Raw genomic sequence first — 19,204 nt, forward strand, 5'->3', positions numbered from 1 at the left:
CAGCCAAGTTCTCTATTTTTGCCAAAGCCAGGACTGCGTTCTCCATGCAGGGCAGGTCCCCACTGCTTATGTCATTGACATAGGTCAGGACCAGAGTCTCCAGCCCTACAAATAGAGAACAAAAGATAACATTTGTTGTAGGTGGGGTGAGGAAACAGTCCATCCTCTATAAATCTGATGGTATCTCTCAACACTCATTTGGCTCACAGCATCTGTGTCCTTAGCATCACCTAGAAGTTTGCTAGAAATGCACACTCTCAACCTCTGCTCCCGATCAACTAAATTAAATTCTCCTCTGGCGAGATCCTTGAGTGATATGGACACATATCAAAGGGTGAGAACCTCTGTTGTAGGCACCATAGACCTGTGTTTATTGAGTTCATGTGTTTACCCCTAAGCACATTTAGGATAGGAAATGTACCTCTCATTTATGTCTCTATCATCAGTTCTGGTCCGTGGTAAGCATTTATAAAATCAATATTTGTGAAATATTTAAAAAGTCCTCTGCCCTGGCCAGGTGGCTCAGTTGGTTGGATTATTGTCCCATGCACCTAAAAGTTGTGGGTTTGATTCCTGGTCAGGGCACACACATAGGTTGTGGGTTCAATCCCCAGTTGGGGTGCATGCAGGAGGCAACTGATTAATGTTTCTCTCTCACATCGATGTTTCTTTCTCTCTCTCAAATTCATGGAAAAACATCCTTGGGTGAGGATTAAAAAATTAGAAATAAATTTTAAAAGAAGTCCTCCATTTTATTTATTCTAGCAGAACACTGTCCAAGAGAACTTTCTGTGATGATGGTCATGTGCTATAATATTGGAGCCACTAGCCATGTAATCAGAATTGTTAATTTTCTTTAATTCTAATTAATCTACATGTAATTTTAGTTAAATGTAGCTACTACATTTGTCTAGTAGCTATTATATGGGACTAGAAGCCTAGTGAATGAAATTTATGCACAGGGGGAGGTTGGAGGGGGTGTCCCTTAGCCCAGCCTGCACACTCTCCAACCTTGTGGGATAGGGACTAAACCGGCAGTTGGATATCCTTCTTATAATCCAGGACTGCTGGCTCTTAACTGCTCACCTGCCTGCCTGCCAGCCTGATTGCCAACTAACCTCTACCATGCTGGCCTGATTGATGCCTAACTGCTCCCTTGCTGGGCTGATTGCCCCCTACTGCACTCTCCTGCAGGCCTGGTCACACCCAACTGCCCTCCCCTGCTGGTCTGATTGCCCCCTACTGCACTCCCCTGCAGGCTTGGTCACACCCAACAGCACTTTCCTACTGGCCTGGTTGCTCCCAACTGCCCTCCCCTACTGGCCTGATCTTCCTCTCAACTACCCTCCCCTGCCAGCCTGGTTGAACCAACTGCACTCCCCTGCAGGAGTTGTCACCTCAATCTGCCGTCCCCTGGCAGCCTGGTCTTCCCTAACTGCCCTCCCCTTCAGGCCTGGTCCACCCCCACCCCCCCAACAGCCCTCCCCTGCAGTCCTGGTCGCACCCAACTGCCATCCCCTGCTGGCCATCTTGTGGCACATATCTTATGGTCCCATTTTGTGATGATGTAACGCAACAGCGTGATGTACCTAGGCTTTTTTTCCTTTAATTTCTTTATTGGTTAATGTATTAAAAATGTGTCCTCATCCTCCCATTAACTCCCAACCTCTCCCCCCCTCTCATGCTCTCATCCCCCTGTTGTCTGTGTCCATTGGTTTGGCTTATATGTATGCATACAAGTCCTTTGGTTGATCTCTTCCCCTTACCCACACCCTAGCCTACTTTCCCTCCGGGGATTGACAGTCTGATTGTTGTTTCTCTGTCTCTGGATCTGTCCCTGTTCATCAGTCGATGTTGTTCTCTATAGTCCACAAATGAGTGAGATCATGTGGTATTTATCGTTCTCTGACTGGCAAATTTCACTTAACATAATGCTATCCAGTTCCATCCATGCTGTTGCAAATGGCAAGAATTCCTTCTTTTTTAGCACAGCGTAGTATTCCATTGTGTAGATGTACCACAGTTTTTTAATCCACTCATCTGCTGATGGGAACTTAGGCTGTTTCCAGATCTTAGCTATGGTGAATTGTGCTGCTATGAACATAGAGGTGCATATATCCTTTCTGATTGGTATTTCTGGATTCTTGGGATATATTCCTAGAAGTGGGATCACAGGGTCAAATGGGAGTTCCATTTTTCGTTTTTTGAGGAAACTCCATACTGTTCTCCACAGTGGCTGCACCAGTCTGCATTCCCACCAGCAGTGCAGAAGGGTTCCTTTTTCTCCACATCCTCTCCAACACTTGTTTGTTGATTTGTTGATGATAGCCATTCTGACATGTGTGAGATGACACCGCATTGTCATTTTGATTTGCATCTCTCTTATAATTAGTGACTTTGAGCATGTTTTCATATTTTTTTCAGCCTTCTGTATGTCCTCTTTCGAAAAGTGTCTATTTAGGTACTTTGCCCATTTTTTTAATTGGATTGTTTATTTTCCTTTTGTTAAGTTGTATGAGTTCCCTGTAAATGTTGGAGATTAAACCCTTATTGGTGATATCATTGGCAAATATGATCTCCCATGCAGTGGGCTTTCTTGTTTTGTTGATGGTTTCCTTTGCTGTGCAAAAGGTTCTTATTTTGATGTAGTCCCATTTGTTTATTTTCTCTTTAGTTTCCATTGCCCTAGGAGCAGTATCATAGAAGAAATTCCTTCAGCATATATTTGTGATTTCACTGCCTGTGGATTCCTCTAGTATTTTTATGGTTTCCCATCTTACGTTTAAGTCTTTTATCCATTTTGAGTTTATTTTTGTGTATGGTGTGAGTTTGTGGTCTAGTTTAATTTTTTTGCATATATCTGTCCAATTTTCCCAACACCATTTATTGAAGTGATTATCTTGACTCCATTGTATGTTCTTGCCTCCTTTGTCAAATATTAATTGAGCATATTGGTTCAGGTCAATTTCTGGGCTCTCTATTCTATTCCATTGATCTATATGTCTGTTCTTGTGCCAGTACCAGGCAGTTTTGAGAACAGTGGCTTTGTAATACACCTTGATATCTGGTATTGAGAGCCCACCTACTTTGTTCTTCTTTCTCAGGATTGCTGCAACTATTTGAGATTTTTTTTTATTGCAGATGAATTTTTGGAACATTCATTCTAGATCTGTGAAATATGCCATTGGTATTTTAATGGGGATTGCATTGAATCTATAGATTGCTTTGGGTAGTATGGACATTTTAATGCTGTTGATTCTACCAATCCATGAACACGGTATGTTCTCCCATCTATTTATGTCTTCCTTTATCTCTTTTTTCAGTGTCCTATAGTTTTTCGCATGTAAGTCTTTTACCTCCTTAGTTAAGTTTATTCCTAGGTATCTTAATTTTTTTGGTGCGATGGTAAATGGGATTGCTTTTTTAGTCTCACTTTCTGTAAGTTCACTATTGGTGTAAAGAAATGCCTTAGATTTCTTGGCATTAATTTTGTATTCTGCTACATTGCTGAATTCATTTATTAAGTCTAATACTTTTTTGATGGAGTCTTTAGGATTTTTTATGTACAGTATCATGTCATCTTCAAATAAGGACAGTTTTACTTCTTTCCAAATTTGGATGACTTTTATTTCTTTTTCTTGTCTGATTGCAATGGCTAGTACTTCCAGTACTATGTTGAACAGGAGTGGTGAAAGGGGGCATTCCTGTCTTGTTCCTATTCTTAGGGGAAATGGTTTTATTTTATGACCATTGATTATGATGTTGGCTGTGGGTTTGTCATATATGGCTTTTATTATGTTGAGGTATGATCCTTCTATTCCTACCTTGCTGAGAGTTTTCATCAAGAAAGGGTGTTGGATTTTGTCAAATGCTTTTTCTGCATCAACTGATATGACTATGTGATATTTATCTCGCAATTTTTTTATGTGATGTATCATGTTTATTGATTTGTGGATATTGTACCATCCTTGCATCCCCGGGATAAATCCTACTTGGTCATGGTGTATGATCTTTCTGATGTATTGCTGAATCTGATTTGCTAGAATTTTGTTGAATATTTTGGCATCTATGTTCATGAGGGATATTGACCTATAATTCTCTTTCATTGTGATGTCTTTTTCTGGTTTGGTATTAGGGTGATACTGGCTTCATAGAATGAGCTGGAAAGTGTTCCTTCCTCTTGAATGTTTTGGAAAAATTTGAGGAGGATAGGTTTTAGTTCTTCCTTGAATGTTTGGTAAAACTCCCCTGTGAAGCCCTCTGGCCCCGGGCTTTTGTTTGCTGGGAGCTTTTTGATGACTGCTTCAATTTCCTCCATAGTTATTGGCTTATTGAGATTTTTAGAATCTTCTGGATTGAGTTTTGGAATGTTGTATTTTTCTAGGAATATGTCCATTTCCTCCAGGTTGTCTAGTTTGTTGGAGTAGAGTTGTTCATAGTATTTTTTAACAATTCCTTGAATTTCTGTGTGGTCTGTTGTTATTTCACCTCTTTCATTACTGATTTTGTTTATTTGGGTCCTCTCTCTTTGCTTCTTAGTGAGCCTGGCTAGAGGCTCATTAATCTTGTTTATCCTTTCAAAGAACCCACTCTTGGTTTCATTGATCTTTTGTATTGTTTTTTTTTTTCTCTATGTCATTTATTTCTGCTCTAATCTTTATTATCTCCTTCCTTCTGCTCACTCTGGGATTTTCTTGTTGCTCTCTTTCTAATTCTTTGAGTGGTAGAGTTGGTTGATTTACTATCATTTTTTTCCTTGTTTTATGAGGTAGGCCTGTACAGCTATAAACTTCCTCTCAGGACTGCTTTCATTGTGTCCCATAGATTTTGGATTGTTGTGCTTTTATTGTCATTAGTTTCCAGGATGTTTTTAATTTCTTCTCTGATCTCATTGGTAACCCAATCATTATTTAGTAGCATGCTACTCAACTTCCAAGTGTTTGAGTATTTTGGGTTGTTTTTATTGTAGTTTATTTCTAATATTATGCCATTGTGGTCTGAGAAGATGCTTGGTAAGATTGGTATGATTTCAATCTTTTTGAATTTGGGGAGACTGCTTGTGACCCAATATGTGGTCTATTTTTGAAAATGTCCCATTAGCACTTGAGAAGAACGTATATTCCTTGGCTTTGGGGTGAAATGTTCTGAAGATGTCAATTAGGTCCATCTGATCTAGTGAATCATTTAGGATTGCTGTTTCTTTGCTGATTTTTTTTTTCTAGAGGATTTATCCAGTGATGTCAGTGGTGTGTTTAAGTCCCCTACTATGATTGTATTTTTGTCAATCTCTCCCTTGATATCTTCCAGGAGTTTTTTTATGTTGTTGGGTGCTCCTGCATTGGGTGCATATGTGTTTATCAGGGTTATATCCTCTTGTTGTATAGATCCCTTTAGTATTATGAAGTGGCCTTCTTTATCTCTTGTTATGGCTTTCACTTTGAGGTCTTTTTTGTCAGATATAAGTATTGCCACCTCAGATTTTTTTTCATTTCCATTTGCCTGAAAGATATTTTTCCATCCCTTCACTTTCAGTCTGTGTGCATCCCTTGTTCTGAGATGGGTTTCTTGTAGACAGCATATATATGGGTCATGTCCTTTTATCTATTCAGCCACTCGATGTCTTTTGATTGAAGCATTTATTCCGTTTACATTTAAAGTTATTATTGAAAGGTACTTGTTTGTAGTCATTTCTATTTTTGTGCCTGTGTTCTTTCTTACCTTTTTATTTCTTCTTTTTACAGCATTCCCTTTAGTATTTCTTGCATTGCTGGCTTGGTAGTGATAAACTCCCTTAGCCTTCTTTTTTGTCTGTGAAGCTCCTGATTTACTTTTTATTGATAGTCTTGCTGGATAGAGTATTCTTGGATTCAGTCCTTTGCTTTGCAGCACTTTGTATACTTCCTTCCATTCCTTCCTAGCTTGATGTGTTTCTGTTGAGAAATCATTTGATAATCTGATGGGGGATCCTTTGTAGGTAATTCTCTGTCTCTCTCTAGCAGCCTTTAAGATTCTCTCTTTGAGACGGAAAGTTACATACAAGGGATCTCCCATTAGATTGTCAAATGATTTCTCAACAGAAACACATCAGGCCAGAAAAGAATGGACGGAAATTTACAAAGTGATGCAAAGCAAAGGACTAAATCCAAGAATACTCTATCCAGCAAGGCTATCATTCAAACTTGAAGGGGAAATAAGAAGCTTCACAGACAAAAAAAGGCTAAGGGAGTTTATCACCACCAAGCCAGCAATGCAAGGAATGCTAAAGGGACTGGTATAAAAAGAAGACATAAAAAGCTCAGAAAGAAAACAGCCACACAAAAACAGAAATGCCTACAAACAAGTACCTTTCAATAATAACTTTAAACGTAAACGGACTAAATGCTCCAAACAAAAGACATCGAGTGGCTGAATGGATAAAAAAACATGACCCATACATCTGCTGTCTACAAGAAACCCACCTCATTAGAAGGGACTCACACAGACTGAAAGTGAAAGGATGGAAAAATATCTTTCAGGCAAATGGAAAGGAAAAGAAAGCTGGGGTAGCAATACTTATATCGGACAAAATAGACCTCAAAGTGAAGGCCATAACAAGAGATAAGGAAGGCCACTTCATAATACTAAAGGGATCAATACAACAAGAAGATATAACCCTGGTAAACATATATGCACCCAATGCAGGAGCACCCAAATTCATAAAAAAACTCCTGGAAGATATCAAAGGAGAGATCGACAACAATACAATCATAGTAGGGGACTTTAATACACCACTAACAGCACTGGATAAGTCCTATAGACAAACAATCAGCAAAGATACAGCAATCCTAAATGACTCACTAGATCAGATGGACTTAATAGACATCTTCAGAACACTTCACCCCAAAGCCAGGGAATATACGTTCTTCTCAAGTGCTCATGGGACATATTCAAAAATAGACCATATATTGGGTCACAAGCAAAGTATCCCCAAATTCAAGAAAATTGAAATCATAAAAAGCGTCTTCGCAGACCACGATGGCATAATATTAGAAATAAACTACAATAAAAACAACCCAAAATACTCAAACACCTGGAAGCTGAATAGCATGCTATTAAATATTGATTGGGTTACCAATGAAATCAAAGAAGAAATTCGAAACATCCTGGAAACTAATGACAATGAAAACACAACAATCCAAAACCTATGGGACACAATGAAAGCAGTCCTGAGAGGGAAGTTTATAGCTCTACAGGCCTATCTCAAAAAACAAGAAAAAATGGTAGTAAATCATCTAACTCTACAACTCAAAGAATTAGAAAGAGAGCAACAAGAAAACCCCAGAGTGAGCAGAAGGAAGGAGATAATAAAGATTAGAGCAGAAATAAATGACATAGAGACCAAAAAAACAATACAGAAAATCAATGAAACCAAGAGCTGGTTCTTTGAAAGGATAAACAAGATTGACAAACCTCTAGCCAGACTCACCAAGAAGCAAAGAGAGAGGACCCAAATAAACAAAATCAGAAACGATAGAGGTGAAATAACAACAGACCCCACAGAAATACAAATGATTGTTAAAAAATACTATGGACAGCTCTACTCCAACAAACTAGACAACCTGGAGGAAATGGACAAATTCCTAGAAAAATACAACATTCCAAAACTCAATCAGGAAGAATCTAAAAATCTCAACAGGCCAATAACTATGGAAGAAATTGAAGCAGTCATCAAAAAGCTTCCATCAAACAAAAGCCCAGGACCAGACGGCTTCACAGGGGAGTTTTACCAAACATTCAAGGAAGAACTAAAACCTATCCTCCTCAGACTACTACAAAAAATTCAAGAGGAAGGAACACTTCCAAGCTCATTCTATGAAGCCAGCATCACCCTAATACCAAAACCAGGTAAAGACAACACAATGAAAGAGAATTACAGGCCAATATCCCTCATGAACATAGATGCCAAAATCCTCAACAAAATCTTAGCAAATCGGATCCAGCAGTACATCAGAAAGATCATACACCATGACCAAGTACGATTTATCCCAGGGATGCAAGGATGGTACAATATCCGCAAATCAATAAACGTGATACATCACATAAACAAACTGAAAGAAAAAAACCACATGGTCATATCAATTGATGCAGAAAAAGCATTCGACAAAATTCAACACCCATTTTTGATAAAAGCTCTCAGCAAGGTGGGAGTAGAAGGATCATACCTCAACATAATAAAAGCCATATATGACAGGCCCACAGCCAACATCATACTCAATGGACAAAAACTAACACCATTTCCCCTAAGAACAGGAACAAGACAGGGATGCCCCCTCTCACCACTCCTGTTCAACATAGTACTGGAAGTGTTAGCCATTGCAATTCGGCAAGAAGAAGAAATAAAAGGCATCCAAATTGGAAAAGAGGAAGTAAAACTGTCCTTATTTGCAGACGACATGATATTATACATACAAAACCCTAGAGACTCCATCAAAAAGCTACTGGACTTAATACATGAATTTGGCAATGTAGCAGGATACAAAATTAACCCCAAGAAATCCGAGGCATTTCTATATACCAATAGTGAACTTTCAGAAAGAGAGATTATAAAAACAATCCCGTTTACCATCGCACCAAAAAAATTAAGCTACCTAGGAATAAACTTAACTAAAGAGGTAAAAGACCTCTACTCAGAAAACTACAGGACGTTGAAAAAAGATATAGAGGAAGACATAAACAGATGGAAGAACATACCGTGTTCATGGATTGGTAGAATCAACATCATTAAAATGTCCATACTACCCAAAGCAATCTATAAATTCAACGCACTTCCCATTAAAATACCAACGGCATACTTCAGAGATCTAGAACGAACTCTCCAAAAATTCATCTGGAATAAAAAAAGACCCCGAATAGCTGCAGCAATCCTGAAAAAGACCAAAGTAGGTGGGATCTCAATACCAGATATCAAGATGTATTACAAAGCCACTGTTCTCAAAACTGCCTGGTACTGGCACAAGAATAGGCATATAGATCAATGGAATAGAATAGAGAGCCCAGAAATCGGCCCGAACCAATATGCTCAATTAATATTTGACAAAGGAGGCAAGAACATACAATGGAGCCAAGATAGTCTCTTCAATAAATGGTGTTGGGAAAATTGGACAGATATATGCAATAAAATGAAACTAGACCACCAACTTACCCCATACACAAAAATAAACTCAAAATGGATAAAGGACTTAAATGTACGACAGGAAACCATAAAAATTCTAGAAGATTCCAAAGGCAACAAAATCTCAGACATATGCCGAAGCAATTTCTTCACTGATACAGCTCCTAGGGCACTTGAAACGAAAGAGAAAATGAACAAATGGGACTACATCAAAATAAAAAGCTTCTGCACAGCAAAAGAAACCATCAACAAAACAACGAGAAAACCCACTGTGTGGGAAAACATATTTGCCAATGTCATATCTGATAAGGGCCTAATCTCCAAAATTTATAGGGAACTCATACAACTTAACAAAAGGAAGATAAACAATCCAATCAAAAAATGGGCAAAGGACCTAAATAGACACCTTTCAAAGGAGGACATTCAGAAAGCCAAGAGACATATGAAAACATGCTCAAAGTCACTAATCATCCGAGAGATGCAAATCAAAACAACAATGAGGTACCATCTCACACCTGTCAGACTGGCTATCATCAACAAATCAACAAACGACAAGTGCTGGAGAGGATGTGGAGAAAAAGGAACACTTGTGCACTGCTGGTGGGAATGCAGACTGGTGCAGCCACTATGGAAGACAGTATGGAGTTTCCTTAAAAAACTGAAAATGGAACTCCCATTTGACCCTGTGATCCCTCTTCTAGGAATATATCCCAAGAAACCAGAAACACCAATCAGAAAGGATATATGCACCCCTATGTTCATAGCAGCACAATTCACCATAGCTAAGATCTGGAAACAGCCTAAGTGCCCATCAGTAGATGAATGGATTAGAAAACTGTGGTACATCTACACGATGGAATACTATGCTGCTCTAAAAAGGAAGGAACTCTTACCATTTGCAACGTCATGGATGGAACTGGAGAGCATTATGCTAAGTGAAATAAGCCAGTCAATGAAGGAAAAATACCACATGATCTCACTCATTCATGGATAATAGAGACCATTATAAACTTTTGAACAATAATAGATACAGAGGCAGGGCTGCCTCAAACAGATTGTCAAACTGCAGCAGGAAGGCCGGGGAGGGTTGGGGGGCAGGAGGTAGGGGGGTAAGAGATCAACTAAAGGACTTGTATGCATGCATATAAGCATAACCAGTGGACATAAGACATTGGGGGGTAGGGGAGGCTAGGGGACTGTCTAGGGCTGGGGGATAAAATGGACACATATGTAATACCCTTTGTAATACTTTAAGCAATAAAAAAAAAAAAAAAAAAGATTCTCTCTTTGTCGTGTACATATGCCATCATTATTATGACGTGTCTTGGTGTGGGTCTTTTGGGGTTCATCTTGGTTGGGACTCTCTGTACTTGTGTAACTTTTTTCTTCCCCATATCTGGGAAGTTTTCTGTCATTATTTCTTCAAATAGATTTTCTAATCCTTGCTGTTCTTCTTGTCTTACTGGCAGCCCTATTATCCGTATGTTATTTTGTTTTATGTTCTCCCAAAACTCCCTTAGGCTCTCCTGCTGTTTAATTTTTTTTCTCCAGTTGCTGTTCAGATTGAGCTTGTTTCTCTACCTTATCTTCTAACTCACTAATTTGGTCCTCTGCTTCTTCTAGTCTATTGTTGAAACCTTCCATGGTGTTTTTGATTGTAGCTATATCACTTTTCATTTCTTCCTGATTCTTGGATAGGTTGTTGATTTTCTCATCCATTCGGTAAATAAATTGTACAACTATTACTCTGAATTCTTTTTCTGTCATGTTTCATGCTTCAATTTCACTAATTTCCTTTCTTGGCGACTCATTTTCTTTCCTCTGGGGATTGTGTTGTCTCCCCATTCTGACTACATCAGGAAGATTCAAACTTCGAATTGCGTGGGCCTGGGCCGTGTGCAGTGGGAGCTTCACACCACGCTAGTGTCACTGAAGAGCTCTCACACTAAGATGTGTGGTTGTCGTGGGTTGGTGGGAACCAGGCTTGCTGAGATTCAGCATTACCAGCGCTCAGTGTGGCCTCGTGCGTGCACTTAGATTCATGGACCCTGCCTGCACCGTGCTGAAACAGAGACCCCCCTGGAGAGTGTTGAAAATCAAATTCCCCTAGCGTGTGCCAGGAATCAGAGTTACCCAAGAATCCAGTATCAGAGTCTCTGCTGCTTTGTGCAGCCTTGCATTGAGAATCAGGGTCCCTGTTTGTGCATGCACCAAGAATTGGAGTCACTGGCTCTTAGTGTGAATGCACTGGGAATTTGGGATCCTAGGCACAGGTGATAAGAAACAGAGTCAAGTCACTGGTACTTAGCGCTGCCTCCTGCCAGGAGAATTGGGGTCCCGGAGCCCCTGCTGCGGGGAACAAGCCCCCAGTGTTCGCAGGCTTCCAGGCTAAGTTTCCTGTACCCTGTGCTGCGGGGAACAAGTTCCTAGTGTTCGCATGCTTCCAGGCTAAGACTCCTGTAGCAGCACTGAGGTGCGGGCGAGTGATGGCTCTATCAGTTACTATGGCACCTCCTGTGAACCTGCAGGAAGGGGGATGGACTCTGTTAATCACAGAGGTCTGCCGCCGGGATGTCTGGATTCTTGGTGTCTGTGGGTCTGAAGCTGTGGTCACAGGTCTCTGTCCCCAGTGGCTGCAGGGTCCTGGTTTGCATCTGAGACCAGACTGAGTGGTGCTGAGGCCAGGATCTTAGTCTCAGGCAGCTCTGTTTCTCAAGATGGCATGGTCTCTGTGCCCGCACTGGCTGTCCAGGAGTGTCCGCGCTGGGAGCGGGGCTCTGCCGTCTAAGACTGCCTGGTTTAGCAGCCCCTTAGAAGACCTGCAGAATCTAACTGTCCCTAGCTCATACACACACACACACCACACACATCCACACACTCCTCTATCACTCCCTCACACTCTCACACTCTCTCCCTCCCAACATTCCTGCTGGTCGCCACCTTCTCCCTTCGACGTGCCTAGGCTTTTATTATATAGGATAGTAAAGGTCCAGCTTATTAGGGTAATTTTAACCAATAGAGCTTTTTTATTTGTCCTTTTCTATCTTTTCTCACCCACAAAATCTGATTAATAAAGTCTGTTAGAAATGTTGTGTCATCTGGAATGTACCACAGTAACAGTAGATTTGCACTTTTCAGAGATGAAACTAGGTGAATGCTATTCCACCTTCCTTTAGTCTTGACAGTGAGAGTAATGACCGGGAAGTGGACTTACGGGGTCCATTGACTTGGATGCCTCCTGAAAGAGTTTTGACTTTGGACTTGCTAAAGATGTAGGAACAGAAGTCAGCAGTTTCTTTCACGAATTCGGGGTCCAGTTCATCATCATGCATTGTCTCAAGTTGGCGTAGCTTCTTCCAATGAGTGGGCTGATGAAAGATAAAGCATTTCTTCTTTGGGAAGAACTTTCGGATACAAAGTCGGGGCTGGTTAAAATTTTTATCTTTAGGACTGGTACCTGGAGAAAGATAAAAAAGGGCTTGCTTAATATAGGGGCTTAGAAATTTTTTCTGTAAACGGTCAAATGGTAAATATATTAGGCTTTGCAGGTCAGGTGGTTTGTTTTCCAAGTATTCAGTTCTGCTATTACAGCATGAAAGCAGCCATGGACATTCTGCTATTACAGCATGAAAGCAGCCATGGACAATCTACATAGTATTCATCCAGTAAAACCTATTTTTAAGATAGCTGGCAGGCTGCATTGGCCATCATTTGCCTGTGGGCCATAGTTTGCAAAGCCCTGGCCTAGTGCGTTGTTAAGCTTTAATCTATTTTCTTTAAATAAATGCCCATTCTACTCCATATTCTTTGGCTAATTACAGCATCACAAGCCTTAGCCAGGAAGATAAAAATCAATCAGATCACAGTGCAGGGAAGGTGAAAGAAAAAGAAACTTGTCCTTGGAAGAGGGGAGAAGATAATTCAAAATCAAATCTATGAACTTAGATATTAAACAAGCATTAATTCTTAGAACTAGGCAGCTGAGAAGAAGTAGAAAACTATACATGTAAAAACACTAAATCTATACTAATAAAAGGGTAATATGCTAATTAGACTGGGAGACCTTCCAGGAGACTGGCCAGGAAGGGCAGTTGAGGGCCATGAGGCCAGCAGGGGAGGGCAGCTGGGGGCCATGAGGCTGGCCAGGAGGGTATTTGGGGCCATGTGACCGGCAGGGGAGGGCAGTTGAGGGCCATGAGGCCAGCATGTAGAGTGGTTAGGGGCAATCAGTAGGCAGACAGGTGAGCAGTTAGGAGCCAGCAGTCCCAGATTGTGAGAGGGATGTCCGACTGCCAGTTTAGGCCCGATCAAACAGAGCCTAAACTGGCAGTCAGACATCCCCTGAGGGGTCCTAGATTAGAGAGGGTGCAGGCTGGGCTGAGGGACACCCCCCCACCCCTTAACCCCCCACACCCTGTGCATGAATTTCGTGCATCGGGCCACTAGTAGAAAAATAAAAGATGATGGTTGCTAATGCCTTGTGATTCCCAATAATCAGTTCCTAGTCCCCTTTACCTTTTCTGAGTTTGAGTGAAATCTGCAGGTACTCGTCTGCTGAGATGGGTTGCCCATCTGCTTCCAATTCTAGGGAAAAATCCCTCAGTGTCCACACAAAAGCTGGAAAGAAGCTCACAAAGTCAGCTGAATCTTCAACCTCATGTGCATCAGGTGAAGATTTCGCTCTTATTTTATCTGTTAGCTCTGTCACATAGCTGAGTAGCAAACTAAGGAAAATGGTGTAAAAGTACAGTACCCCTCATCCCATATTAGTCCCACATATTCCAAACTTTTGTTTTGGCTTTGCTTCTAACTCAAGTGTTAATTCTTCCTGCCCTTGAATTATTTTTCATACTTTCTCTTTTTGTGCTTGATTCACCAGGATTCACATTCAGGGTACTGGTTTTTAAATACTAGTCTCCCCTCTGATTTGATGCTGTTCTGGACCACAAAAAGGATACTGCAGTTGGTCCATGGCCTGCTGGTTTATGGTCCCCATGCTATTGTACACAAAGGTGCTGCTCAGCAGTATTGCCAGGGCAAAGATCCAGGAGTCATTTTGGTTGTCACCCTGGAAATCAGAACACATTTTGGTCAGGATTATGTTTTATTCTCATGGCACTTTCTAGATCAGCAGTAGTAAACAGATGTTCATTTAGTTGAGTGGCCTTTTTTTTTATATTAACATCTTATAAGAGAAAAACAAATCCAAATGAAAATGATTGTTAGTAGGACTTGTACTTTGAATAGTCTTCTGATTAGTGTTTTTGGTTACACTGATTCTCACTAGGTCCCCTTATGACCATTGACAGATAATTGCAAAGCAAACAGTCCAGATTGGTGGGCACTCTAAAGTCTTAAATGTAATTTAATTTTCTCTATGTTTTTGCAGCAAAATTGACTTATGTAACAGTAATAATAGTTATAGCTATTTTATCTAGCCATTATTATTCACTTAACACTTTCCATTTTTATTAAATAGTCAAAATGACACTATGAGACAAATATAGACCGTTTGCATTGGTTTTACAGTTCAGAAAGCTGAGGTTAAAAGAAGTGAAATAATTTGCTAAGGCCACTGTGTTAATAACAGAGTTTAAATTTAAACTTCAGTTTAGGAATTCTGAACATTAATCCTTAACTAAAGTTCTCTGCAGGATAGGACTCATGGCTGATTTTGTTTGTGGTACCTTTATGCATCAGTGTTAACTGGCTTAGCTTATAGCTGCTTGTTAATAATTAGAATATTATCTAATGAGCACTATGCTCTTCTAGGATTCTGCCTTATGTTTTCATCATCCCTGATTGCAAAACTTGGTCTCTTAACACATAAACAGAAATGAAAAAGACACTTAAGGTTTACTGCCAGCTCTTATTTGAATAAAAATTAAAATAATAATAATAAAATTTTTAAAAAATAAAAATAAAAAGTATTAAATAGTGTAGAGAATACCCAGAAATGAAGGGATTGTTCCCAAATTGAATCTTCAATACTTACCTTCTCTACATCTCCCAGCCCCTCAGTGTCAAGCAGAACTAGGGTGTAGTTTGGTTTCTTAGGGTGAGGCACACACCACATCCAGATGCCTTTGGTGTGAGACTGAACTGTGGAGCCCATAGAAAAGCCTTCGGGGGGAGAGGAGAGAGAGAGGGAGTGGAGTTTTTATAGCAGATGTGTCTTAAAATGGAGATAAACATGAACATAATCAAGGTTACAGGAGACCACAGCCAGTAGCTTGGCTGGCATGGCTCAGAGGTTGAGCGTCGACCTAAGAACAAGGAGATCATGGTTCGACTACGGGGCAGGGCACATGCCCTGGTTATGGGCGCCATCCCCAGTTGGGATGAGCAGGAGGCAGCCAATCAATGATTCTCTCTTATCACTGATGTTTCCAACTCTCTCTTCCTCTCCAAAATCAAAAATACATCGAAAGAAACCCCAACTACAATCAGTATTGATTTTTACAGAGAAACAGGGAAATTCCAATATCCAATACATAAAAACATTAAACAACTTTTATTATAAAAACATTAACATATTAGGACTAGAAGTAAACTAACTCAACGTAATAAAAGCCATATATGAAAATCCTTCAGCCAGCATTACACTCAATGGTGCAAGATAGAAAGCTTTCCTTCTACAAAATTACCCAAATGAGTTCAAAGACCTACATGTAAGAGCTAAAACTATAAAATTCATAGAAGTAAACATAGGGGGAAAGTTTCTTAATATTGAATTTGGAATGATTTCTTGGATATGACACCAAAAGCCTAAATAACAAAAAAAAAATAGATAAGTTGGATTCAAAATGAAAACTTTTTGGGTCAAAGGATACTATTGACAGAGTTTCAAAGGAATCCTATGGAACGGGGGAAAATATTTCTCAGTTAAGGGATTGGTATCCAGAATATATAAAGAAGTCCTGCAATGCAACCCCAGAATACAAAAAAAACCAATTAAAAAATTGAGCCAAGGACTTAAATAGACATTTCCTTAATGAAAATACGCAAATAACCAATAAACACATAACAAGATAATTAACAGCACTAGCTATCGAGTAAATACAAATCAAAAGCACACTGATATACTATTTCACAACCATTAGGATGATCACTATCAAAAAATCAAAATAACAGCCTGGCCAGTGTGGCTGGTGGTTGAGTACTGACCTATGAACCAGGAGGTTATGGTTCAATTCCCAGCCTGTGTTTGCAGCAAGCTTGATCCCCAGTGTGGGTTGTGCATGAGGCAGACTATCAATGATTCTCTCACATTATTAATCTCTCTCTCTCTCTCTCTCTCTCTCCTTACTCTCTCTCTCTCTCTCCCCCTCCCTGTCTGAAGTCAATAAAAACAAAAAAACAACAACAAAAACCACCACACACACAACCAAATAAAAGTTATTGGCAAGATTGTGGAGAAATTAGAATCCTGGAAAATGGTAGAGTTGCTGTGGGACATGATATGGCGATTCTTTAAAAAATTAAACATAGAATTCTAGGAAAAGAATATAAATTATGCTTTTAAAAGGGAAATTAAGGAAAGTGTGAAGAGACAGTGAGTTGACTCTTTGAGACCACAGTAAAATAAGAGCATAATGGTAGATTAAAAGCTCGCTTTCAAAATTCCTCCCGATCTCTACCTTGCTCTTCCTGTAGCACCATACTCAAAGCTGGGAGTGTGGGTAGACAAAAGGGATCTGGCATAGTTTAGCTGGTGCCCCTCACCTTTTTGCTGCCCAGCCAGCTTGTTCATCAGGTAGGATTTGCCTGTGCGGTAGAGACCCACAATGGCCACCACCACAACAGGCTGTGTAATGGCAGACAAGATCTTCAAAGCTTCTGGATTAACCACTAGTTGAGTGTTAGTGTTCTCAATGAGGCACACCGGGCCTGGCATGTGGATGTCTGAGGCCATGTCCAGGGTGTCACCTTATCTGCAAGCAAGGGGATGGGATGGATTAGAATTTCCAGTCTAAGTAGATCAAGAACTTTCACCAGGTTATTTTGATCCAGAAGGTAGAGTCATAAAATTCCCTGTGGCAAAAAGTTCTGTCAGTAGTGAGATGGATGAGGGAAAGATTTGGTTTCTTTTAGCAAATGATAGAAGTGCAATTGAAGGAGTCCATTAAAAAACTATTGGTATGACAAGGACATGAACATTTAACCACTTACATGAACAAAATTTTTAATTTACCATAGAAAACTTCTTTTTAGATTCGCATTAAAATTTTCACACTAGAACACGGTTGGTGTGACTCCATGGTTGAGCGAGGTCCTATGAACCAGTAGGTCAGAGCTCAATTCCAGGTGAGGGTACATGCCTGGGTTGCAGGCTTGTCCCCAGTAGGAGCTGCATAGGAGGCAGCCAATCAATGTTTCTCTCTCATTATTTATGTTAGCATCTCTCTATCTCCCTCCCTCTCTCTAAAAATCAATGAAAATATATAAAAAGATTTATTTTCTGTACATTAAATATAAAATAGAATAGGGTTTAGAGAGTAGTTTACATCCAGCCATGTATAAGAAATTTAATATTTATTTGTTAATTAATTCTACTATGAATACCAACTTTTGGGAATAAATGTTTCATCATTAGATGTATGCTCTTTGGATAATTTTCATAGTTTTTTTTTTGTTGTTGTTAATCCTCACTGGAGAATATTTTCCATTGATTTTTAGGGAGAGTGGTGGTGGTGTGTGTGTGGGGTGAGACAGAGAGAGAGAAACATCTATGTGAATCATATACTTGGTTTGATTGTCTCTTGTACTTGCCCCTACCTCAGCCATTCAATCCACCCTTCATCCAAGGGTCGACAATCTAAATACTGTGCAAAATCAGGCAGGGCATTTTTCACAGATTTGAAATGTGTGTTTTTTCTACTAGTTGTGCTTATTTTGTAGAAGTGAGGGTTCACAGAACTGTTTATACTGTTATTCGGGAAGCGGAACCAATATAACTTACATTTGCAAATTTTATATATATGTATGACTATAGGAAAAACAGGACTAGAGACTTGCCCAAAGCCTTGATATGGGCTTGTGCAAGCAAGGGGCCCTATACTTCAACTTCATTAGCTTCACAAAAAATTAGCCTCCAACTAAAAGGGGGTAAGACTGCACACAAATACTGAATGTTGCCAAAAACCATGTTTGTGTATATTTGTGGGTGGTGTAAGGGAACAAAAGACTATGAAATATGAATTAAAAGATCAGGAGGCAGATCAAGGGAGCCTATGTTTTTCAGTGAAAATATATTTCTAGTCATACACTTGTAGGCATTCTGTTTTGTTCTATTTTTCTATTAGGTTCAGGAGAAGGAGAAACAAGAAGACAAGAGGGGAGAAAACTGGGGAGAGAGAGGGAGAGGAAGAGCTGTAAGGAGAGAGAGAGAGAGAGAGGGGGTTGTCTGAGAAGCAGGTGATGAGTAAAGTTCATGCCAAGCCAAGGAATTCAGAAGCAGTTTCGAGAAAGCAAGAGCAAACCTGCTTGCAAGCACAGAGAGGTCAGGTATACAAAATGTTGGCTTTAGTGATGCAGATTTCTTTTTTTTTTTTTAAATATATTTTATTGATTTTTTACAGAGAAGAAGGAAGAGAGATAGTTAGAAACATCGATGAGAGAGAAACATCGATCAGCTGCCTCCTGTATACCTCCTACTGGGGATGTGCCCACAACCCAGGTACATGCCCTTGACCGGAATCAAACCTGGGACCTTTCAGTCCGCAGGCTGACGCTCTATCCACTGAGCCAAACCAGTTTCGGCGATGCAGATTTCTTAAAGAGAAAACTTTTTAGTACAGTAGTGGGGCCGAATTCTACTTGTAAGGGGTCAGAAAGAAGTTGGCCCTAAGAAATTGGATCTGGTTGATTGGAACTATTTTTTGTTTTATTTTATTTTAAAAAAATTGTCATTTTAAAATTACAGTTGACAATTAATATTATATGAGTTTCAGTGTACTACATAGTTGTTAGACATTTGTATACCTTAAAAGGATCTCTTCTATGGGTCTACATGTCAGCATACATAATTATAACAATACCTGAGGTCCAGTG

At 39.9% G+C, this 19,204-nt stretch overlaps 1 protein-coding gene across 1 annotated transcript in view; it reads right to left on the minus strand.

Moving 5' to 3' along the window:
- LOC118675544 (guanylate-binding protein 1-like) overlaps nt 1-17,105 on the minus strand; it is a 48,865-nt gene extending 31,760 nt beyond the window's left edge. Inside the window, exons 1-6 of the mRNA XM_036348463.1 lie at nt 16,877-17,105; nt 15,147-15,274; nt 14,110-14,219; nt 13,667-13,863; nt 12,366-12,608; nt 5-105 (exon numbers count right to left, since the gene is read on the minus strand). Of these exons, the coding sequence (XP_036204356.1) occupies nt 5-105; nt 12,366-12,608; nt 13,667-13,863; nt 14,110-14,219; nt 15,147-15,274; nt 16,877-17,066 (969 nt within the window). The 5' untranslated portion in view covers nt 17,067-17,105. The remainder of the gene's footprint in view (nt 1-4; nt 106-12,365; nt 12,609-13,666; nt 13,864-14,109; nt 14,220-15,146; nt 15,275-16,876) is intronic.
- Between the last annotated feature and the right edge of the window lie 2,099 nt (nt 17,106-19,204).

This window comes from Myotis myotis, unplaced genomic scaffold (genome assembly GCF_014108235.1).
Source record: "Myotis myotis isolate mMyoMyo1 unplaced genomic scaffold, mMyoMyo1.p scaffold_m19_p_2, whole genome shotgun sequence".
In the NCBI taxonomy this organism is placed as follows: Eukaryota; Metazoa; Chordata; class Mammalia; order Chiroptera; family Vespertilionidae; genus Myotis; species Myotis myotis.